Source organism: Phymastichus coffea, unplaced genomic scaffold, assembly GCF_024137745.1.
Source record: "Phymastichus coffea isolate CEN01 unplaced genomic scaffold, Cenicafe_Pcof_1.1 PCOF00044, whole genome shotgun sequence".
Taxonomy (NCBI): domain Eukaryota; kingdom Metazoa; phylum Arthropoda; class Insecta; order Hymenoptera; family Eulophidae; genus Phymastichus; species Phymastichus coffea.
Window position 1 is genome coordinate 378362 of NW_026706855.1, and position 8811 is coordinate 387172.

The 8811-nt window shown below is 30.9% G+C and overlaps 3 protein-coding genes across 4 annotated transcripts; 2 read left to right on the forward strand and 1 right to left on the reverse strand.

Annotated features, from left to right (window-relative positions):
• The first annotated feature begins 744 nt into the window (after window positions 1-744).
• LOC131664533 (vacuole membrane protein 1) lies at window positions 745-6181 on the forward strand. Of its 2 annotated transcripts, XM_058935716.1 has the most exons (6): window positions 745-993; window positions 2183-2427; window positions 3568-3900; window positions 3985-4494; window positions 4573-4842; window positions 4918-6181. In XM_058935716.1, the coding sequence occupies exons 2-6, from the start codon at window positions 2200-2202 to the stop codon at window positions 5047-5049; spliced, it is 1473 nt and encodes a 490-aa protein (XP_058791699.1). In that variant the 5' UTR covers window positions 745-993; window positions 2183-2199; the 3' UTR covers window positions 5050-6181. The 2 variants fall into 2 exon arrangements, with proteins under 2 accessions (XP_058791699.1, XP_058791700.1); XM_058935717.1 differs by lacking the exon at window positions 2183-2427 and having other exon boundaries at window positions 747-993.
• On the reverse strand, window positions 6170-7571 carry LOC131664535 (iron-sulfur cluster assembly scaffold protein IscU). The gene is made up of 4 exons (XM_058935720.1): window positions 7347-7571; window positions 6697-6921; window positions 6507-6585; window positions 6170-6438 (listed from the first exon to the last, which is right to left on the reverse strand). The coding sequence occupies exons 1-4, from the start codon at window positions 7434-7436 to the stop codon at window positions 6338-6340; spliced, it is 495 nt and encodes a 164-aa protein (XP_058791703.1). The 5' UTR covers window positions 7437-7571; the 3' UTR covers window positions 6170-6337.
• Window positions 7572-7704: 133 nt separating this feature from the next.
• LOC131664534 (COMM domain-containing protein 5-like) lies at window positions 7705-8793 on the forward strand. Its single transcript, XM_058935719.1, has 4 exons — window positions 7705-7843; window positions 7983-8175; window positions 8262-8408; window positions 8475-8793. The coding sequence occupies exons 1-4, from the start codon at window positions 7750-7752 to the stop codon at window positions 8653-8655; spliced, it is 615 nt and encodes a 204-aa protein (XP_058791702.1). The 5' UTR covers window positions 7705-7749; the 3' UTR covers window positions 8656-8793.
• The last annotated feature ends 18 nt before the right edge of the window (window positions 8794-8811 follow it).

The window sequence follows — 8811 nt, forward strand, 5'->3', positions numbered from 1 at the left end:
AACTATAAAAACGTGAGAAAACTATGCAAGAAAAATTTATGTACTGTCTATTGATAATATGTTTTGTTAATTAATTGCGGCGCAGTGCAGAAAGTAACTAGAAAGAGTTAAGAAAGTCGGCGACAGGGCACCAACGATACTGCTCGATAAATCCCCCTCGGGTCCCTAAAAATTATTCCACCAAATTATTCCGGTTCAATCCGAGTTCCTAGTTTCAAGATTATATTTTCAAACTGTGTTGTCTGCTCGATCAGTGCAGCCAACCTATTAGGCTATACTCAGCCGTATTTAACATAAAGTTTATTATTTATTGATTACTTGTTATTTACTTTTTGAATGGTAAATAGTTTTTGATTATTATTTATTTACTATACATGAAAAGGTTGCACTTACCTTATCTACCTTATCTAATTAACGAACAACACGGCCGTACAGCCCAATTGTAAATTCGTTTAATACAATCACTTTTATTACCATAATTAGTTTACTTAATCAATAAATAATGAAATTGATGCAAAGCTCATCAGCAGTCGAAAACGGTTGAAACCAACATGTAGGTACGATTGAGGCACTCATTGAGCAAACGACACGATTTGAAAATATATCAATGGAACTAGGAACTCGGGTTGAATAGCAAATATTTGATGGAATTTCTAGGGAACCGAGGGAGATTTTTCAAGCGGTAACGCTGCAGCCTGCAAGACAATTTAAATTGCGCTCGACTGGCAGCACTGCTGGAAATCAGCCGACTAAAATCTGCCACTGTCGAGGTGCTCACGCGATGCGTTTCTGTGTTGGATGCTCTCGACGTCGTCGGCAGCGGCGGTGGGGTGGTGGTGATCTCTTTTTTTCCACGGAGAGCGACAAAGTGGACACGTTGTATGTATGCGAATAGTAGTCAGCACGCGTCGAGTTGACAGTTCAATATTAAATTAATTGTCGTGCTCATACGATGTCGCGGAGAGAGGAACGCCAATTCGATTGAAAGCACACGTAAGTAGCAACTTGTAGACACTAGTTTGGCTGTTCTGTTTTTATTGTCGAATAATGAACGCGACGTGTGTGAGTATATCGGCCTCAAATGAAACAGACAGCACTTACGTGGCTCACAACACTCGAAGTATAGAAAAATCGCGTGCTTTGTATGGTTTCCTAAGCGTTAAGTATACATATTGTCTCTCCCAACTCACGTGATTCTAATCTACATGCCATCTACAATTTCTCTTTTTTTCCTATCGTTCTTCCTTTACGTAACCTACAAAAATTTAATTATAGATGCACCTCCGTGCTTTTTCTTTTTTATATTTTGCTGATTAAACCAAAACATCGTAAGTTTTTCGCTTGGGGAGCATGAATTGATGACAAGCAAAAAGCCTTTAATCGGTCTGCTACGTGGATCATGTATGACGATCTTTCATTGTGTTGCTATGAAGCTGTTTCTTTTCATAGACCTTTTTTCAAGTTTTTTTTTCTGAGATTGATTTTTCAGTAGGCTGCGTTTATTGTTTTTTCGAAATATCAACATTGCTGCCTAGTATAAGTAGCTTCTTTCTAAAAATAATTGTTAAATGTCCCTGAACACATTGATTTATCTGCTTTCTTGAACACCTTTTCAAATTAAAATTACACAGTTGATTATTGATTTTATAATTTATAGTGTTTTAAATAAGAAAAAATTTTCCCTCAGATTAATTCTTTAAAAATTTTCCTTTGCACTGCTAGTATATTTTTGTATTATTAAAATTTTAATGGTTTTTTCTATTGTAAATTTGTAGTGTACACTTGTACAAACATTTTTGTCTCTGTTTACATATGTGTGTTTAAGCATACAAAGGTGGAAATATATATAACTGAAGTATATAATATTCTCCTATGTAAGAATGTTCTTTGTAATCAAACTACTTTTAAAGTTTTGGCAAGATAAATTATGTTAGTTTTAGGCTCTTTTTGTTAACATTTAAATGAGTTTCTTGTCAATAAAAATCTTTGTGCCAAGTTGAACAGAAATTGGCTTGATATATTCTCTTTCCCTTAATTTATTTATGTATCATTAAATTTTTTGAGCATTATTCAAATTGTATGGAATAAAATTAGCTTGTGATAATTCACTAAATAGTCTAGAATAATTTGTAAAATTTATTTACTCTATTATGAAATAGAAATTAAATAACCATGATTATAGTTAATTTCATCAAACCAATGGTGAGGAAACGTGTAAAGCGAAAGGCCATTGCTACAAGCAGCTCAAATAACACTGGGCTTGTAGAAAACAGTGAAAAAAATTCTACACAAGTGCATAACAAGGACTTAACAAGTGTCAAAAAACTGTCTCCTGATCAAGATATGACTCACAATGATCTTGGCTTATTTCTAAAGAGACATGTTCAACCTTTATCAGATAATCCTGCAAGTGACAAAATCACTATGGTATTTAGAAGTGCACTAAAGTTGTTGTAGCTTTTTATGCTGTTATTTTTATTAATTTTCAATTTTGTTTCCTTCTTATATCTATTGCATTGTTTTATTTTAATTTTTTGTTTATAAGCCCCGAAATATTAATCTTGCAATAATCATGTAATGTCAATTTTTCAAGAAAGTTAATAATTTTTTCATATACTTTTAATATTTATATGTGGAATGGTACATTTTTACATCAAGAATCTAGAAATTTAGCTACACTTACACTGTGCAATATTTTTTCTTAATCAGCTATTAACATTATGCCATTATCAGGGAATACAATTGTACTGGAGATAAAAATTAATGAGCTAGGAAAATACAAAATTAATTTTTTTCCTACTACTTTATAAATATCACACTGTTACCATGTATGAATTCTGTACAATCAGTTTTAAATTTATAATAAATTCAGTTTCTTATATCAATGTTAATCAATTCCAAGATCTATTACTTTTTCATATTAATAAAATCTGTTTGAAAAAATATTCCACAAATAATAAATCTTCAAATATCCTTGACAGCAGTATTATATTGAAGCACTATCCCCTACTTTACACAGACTCACACACAGTCAAATATCAACACCAGTATATGCGAGAAGATACTCATAATATGATAATGAATTACAATGAGGAGAGAGACTTGATCCCAAGTGACCCATGTGTTTATGTTGGCTCATATCACTGATAACTGAATTAGGTCTTTATGAGCCAGCTGTGTAAAGTTAACTTCTTGATACGAATATGTAAAGTTAACTTGTTTGATGAGAATATCCATGTATTTTTTAGTGTTAATGAGACTTTTACGTCATTCATTTAAAAATTGTACTCTGATAAAAGAAACACAATGGATAAAAGTGAATTGAAATCAAATGGCAGAAATTATCTTATAATAGACATGAATTTCCTGGAGAATGAAGTAACGTTAACCAATATTTCAAAGCTCAATTAGCATCATAAAGTCTAAATTTGTATTAAAAACATTTAAAATATTTAACTTAAGCTCTCACTTTTTTAGGTTGCATAGCATTATATTTTATTTGCAAATTATTATTTTAATATTATGTATATGTTCTGACAAAAATTTACATATTATTTATATTTCTAGACAAATAAACTAGGAGTCACGATGTTGGGGACTACAAGTGCTACACGTCGAACAAAAGATGTGCCATCAACATCGACAAATGGTGCTCGGCTAAGATCAGTTCATAATGAAGATGATCAAGTAACACCAAGATCAAACAGTGATATTGATCCAGATCATTTGACATTGTGGCAACATCCTATTGTAACTCTCAATTATTTTATTCGAGAGTTACTCATTGACTGCCTTAGTTTTGCAAGGAAAGCTTTTCAATACAGGAGAAGTGTATTTTGTATAGTATCTTTACTTACGTTATTCTTTGCTCTGGCTAGACTTTCTGGACCACAACAAGAAGTGAGAATATTCAAAATTAAAAAAAAATATATTGCTTGCCTATCAATTTGATTTTACAATCTGTATTATGAAATGGTGTTTTAGCTTTTTAAAACTTGGGAAGCTCAAGTAAGATGGTGTTTATACTGGATAGGCTTAGGAGTACTTTCAAGTGTTGGTCTTGGAACAGGATTGCATACATTTGTTCTGTATTTGGGTCCACACATAGCAGCTGTAACGATGGCAGCATATGAATGTGGAGCTCTGAATTTTCCAGAACCACCATATCCTGATCAGATAATTTGTCCAACAACTGTAGATAAGACATGGGCAGTCACCATATTTAATATAATGAGTAAGGTACGCATTGAAGCCATAATGTGGGGAGCTGGAACTGCTCTTGGGGAATTACCACCCTACTTCATGGCAAGAGCGGCACGCACTAGTCGACAAAGTAGTAGAGATCAAGAATTTGATCAAGATGAACTCAAAGAATTAGAAGCTCTTGAAGCCCTTGAAAGTGGAGAAAATGTCCCAATTATTATGCGTGCCAAATTGGCAATGAAGCATTTTGTACAGAAGGCAGGATTTTTAGGAATAATGGCTTGTGCATCAGTGAGTAGTAAATAATTTTATAATGTACAAATGCAGTCTTAATCACTAAAAGAAAAATCTTGAATGTATTACTTTTAGATTCCGAATCCGCTGTTTGATCTCGCTGGCTTGACTTGTGGTCACTACCTTATTCCATTTTGGACGTTCTTTGGTGCCACACTTCTAGGAAAAGCCATTATTAAGATGCATATACAGCAATTGGCTGTGATAGTAGCATTCAACGAAGAATTATTAGATAAAGCAATTAGTTTCTTGGCTTATATACCATGGATAGGTACCAAATTACAAGAACCATTAAAGACATATTTGGTTGAACAAAAACGAAAACTCCACGATAAATCGTCTGCTGTATGTATTAATTTTTTCGCGAACAATTTTTTTTAATTTACTTACTCTTATGTTGTGATCGTTGTTTGTCTGCAGGAGCACAGTACAACGATTTCCTGGTTATTCGATAAGTTTGTAATCCTGATGGTGTGCTATTTCTTAGTGACAATTATTCATGCGCTAGCGCGTAACCATCATCGAAGACGCACAAAGGCATCATCTGATTGACAAACGTTAAAATTAGAATAAATTCATTTTTATCAAAAAAAAAAGTAAGGTTATATTAGTATGATCCACCATGCACTGTGCAATCGAGAAAGAAAACAAAGAAAACCAAACTTCGCGGGGAAGAAGTAATCGAAATTTCCGCTCCAATCTTACCTCGATGTAAAAATAATTATAATCAAATGAAGTCCTCCAATCAATCTGGTGCATCATACAGAAGCATCTGTTAAATATAAAATACTCCAATTGACGTACCATATTTCGACCCAAATTTTTTTATTGCAAAAGGGTCTTTATAAAACTTTGTACTTGTATAAGTGCTTCTTGTGATTAAACAATATTAATTGATTTTACTGTAAACTATTTGTTATAGCGAGGCTTGAGGTCAAATGCTAGTTTATGTCGTTGGACCATACGTTTATAATTATATTGTATAATAATCGAGATGTGAATTATGTGAATTGAGCGAACGCTTCTTTGCCGTGACAAAATATTTTAAATGTAAATGTCATTTGTCTGTGCACATGAACACGGATCAGAATCGTTCGCACGTTTTTTATTTATACATAAGATGCCGATAATGTGACGTGTTGTACGTGAGTTAGCCGATCACATTCCATAATTATTAAAACAACGCGCGTTATGAAATAAAAATGCCAGTTTTTTTTTCGTATTTGCTTGAAAAACGAATTTATCAAGCAGCTATACTCTGAAGGTACAATAAATGGTCAGCGAAGTAATGTTAACTTCTCGTCACTGTTGATTGTTATGAATCACATCTGTAGCTTTTTTCATGCCCTTCTGAGTCATATTCAAGTGAACCTTTTAGCAAATATATATAATGATTATTATTGTGTAAACTGTGAGGTATTAAGATTGATTTAAGGAATATTTGTTCCTCTAAGTGAATTTCTACAGCTTTAGAAAAAGTTTTATATTGAATATGTCCAACAATAAATTGTTGTGAAGTTAAAGTCCAAAAAAATATAGTGTAATTTCTTGTGTTGTTAGTAAGATCCTATTGAATTTTCTTTGTATTTAGTGAAAAATATTTGTACATATAAATTGTACTGAAATGCAGTTGTGACATCAAGCAATGGACTTTTTAAATAAACTATAAATATTTAATTACAAACTAGTACATATGTTTTATTTAATTCAAAATATACATTTCAACATACTGTTATATTTTTAATTTTATTCAACACTAAAGTATAAATAAAATATAAAGCTTTACACATCAGAAAAAAATTAATCTACAATCTTTTTAATAAAGTCAAAGATTTAAGATTCATTCTTTATTTGATTCTGATTTGCTATCATTCTTAGCTGGATTTTGTTGTTTGATTCTGTAATCTGATAAAGCTGCTTTGATAGCATCTTCTGCAAGCACTACAAAAAAAATTTATATCTTAGTAACCATATTAGACACTTTAACAAATTTTAATTTTTTTATTTACTTGAACAATGCAGCTTGACTGGTGGAAGACACAATTCTCTAGCTATATCTGTATTTTTGAGTTTTAAAGCTTCATCTACCTGTAGAATGAATGCCATTTGAATTATTAGAACTGAAGATAACATTGTTTCATTTATAATTAGAGTTTAATAATCAATTTAAGGAATTGTAAATTACTGAAATATAATTACAGTTTTGCCCTTGACCCATTCTGTAGCAAGTGAACTGGATGCAATAGCTGAACCACATCCAAATGTTTTGAACTTAGCATCTATGATTTTACCATCACCATCAACCTTGATTTGGAGTTTCATAACATCACCACATGCTGGGGCTCCAACTAAACCAGTGCCTACATTTTTGTCATTTTTATCAAGGCTTCCTACATTTCTAGGATTATCATAGTGATCTAAAACCTGAAATTTTTTGTAATAACAGTAAAGTCCTATTTACTTATAAAATTGCCTAATAATCATAATGTCTTAGAAAGTTTAACAAAGTTTATGGTTTTTACAACGAAGTGTCATTTATCAGAAAGTGATGACTTTCATGCTAAAAAAAGCTCATTAACTGATCTCATTTATATAAATATGAATATGCATATATTTAAAAAAAATCTTACACAATCTGTTGAAATATTTTATATTAGTTTTTAAAAGTCAGTTATCATATTTGATAACAGTGCTTAAATAATTAGCGTTATCAAATTTAGATAAAACAAAAGCATATTCTATATGTCAATTACAAAAGAAAATTAATTTTTAATTGAGACATTAACACCGGCTACAAATAGATAATATTTTTAGGTTAGAAACTAAAATATTACATTTTTTCTACTTACTTTTGGATGATAGTAAAGACTAGATGTATTTACGAAAACATTCTTAGATGTTTCAATGAGCTTGGGTGGTAGAACTCGCCACAGAGACATAGCAATCAACAAAGGCAAATTTTTAATCAACAAATCCTTTCACACTAGTCACTACCAATATTCATCAACTTTCTTCGCAGTAGCAAAAACAGTGACTGACTGCGAATAACTTCCTGCGTGATCGACTTGCCGCCATGTCGTGTACATAGTATAGATATAGAGTGTAGGCGTTTATAAGCAGCTGATTAAGCTTTCTTTTAACCTTGCTGTCAAAACACACGTACTAAGATTATGTAAATGAAATTGATATGATTTGCAGTGCGATTGTTAATCATTGTAACTGCTACTAGCGATTCGGTATTTTGTTGTAATAATGGAATTTCAGTTGCAACTATCATCTATGTTAGGTAGTCATACCAAACACTTATCCGAATTGAAACAAGACGTTATTAGACCATTATTGCAGCGTAAGTTTAGCAATAATTATTATAGTTGGAAACTATAAGCACGCAGATATTGTATATACATGTATTATTTATAAATGACTATTATATTTTTTAAATATATGCAGATATTTAGATCTGTTTAATTTTGAAAATTATTTAGTTGCAGTGAAATCTATTGAACTAGAATATATTGAAGAAGGAGCTTTAAAAATTGTTAGTGAAAACTTTGATATACCTCAGGCACTAGTTGATGAGTGGTATGCTGCTGTACTGATAATCATGAAGCTACATTTGCGTTCACCTAGTATCAATATTAAACCTCCTGAATTCAGACAGTGTTTACAAGAGTTGAAGTAAAAAATAATTAATATAAATATAATAACACAAATATAATTTTATTCTGTAATAATGTATGAATTCTAAATTTTTCATTTTTTAGGTTTTCTCCAGAGTGTATTCAAGATATAACTGCAGTGCTTACAGGAGCAAAAAGGCCAAATTTAATAAGAAATTTTGCAAAAAAAGTTGAATTCTTTCCTTATATAGTTGCGTGTAAATGGAGATTAGATATTATAATTTCATCAAGGTAAATTTATGATTTTCAAGTATTCATGAACTTTTGAAATTGTTTGAATAGAAATTTTTTTGTTAGCTTAATGTCAAAAGTTTTGCAACCCTACATACTGATGGAATGGATTTTGAGTGATGGAAAAAGCTACACATTTGAACTATCAATACCTCATTTTCACAAGTTAAGACATGCTGTTGCAAAAGTAATTTTAGAAATTCAAAAACTTGAGCTTTATAATGTGATCAAAAGTATTAATAATTAAGCTTATAATTAATGTTATTTAGACAACATTTTGTAAAAAAACATATTTTTAAATATAATTATTATATACAAATTCACTAGTTTATTTCTTTTAAACTAATTATTAGGTTTCTGAACATCTACAAAATTTAATATTAATTAATTATTCTTTATATTT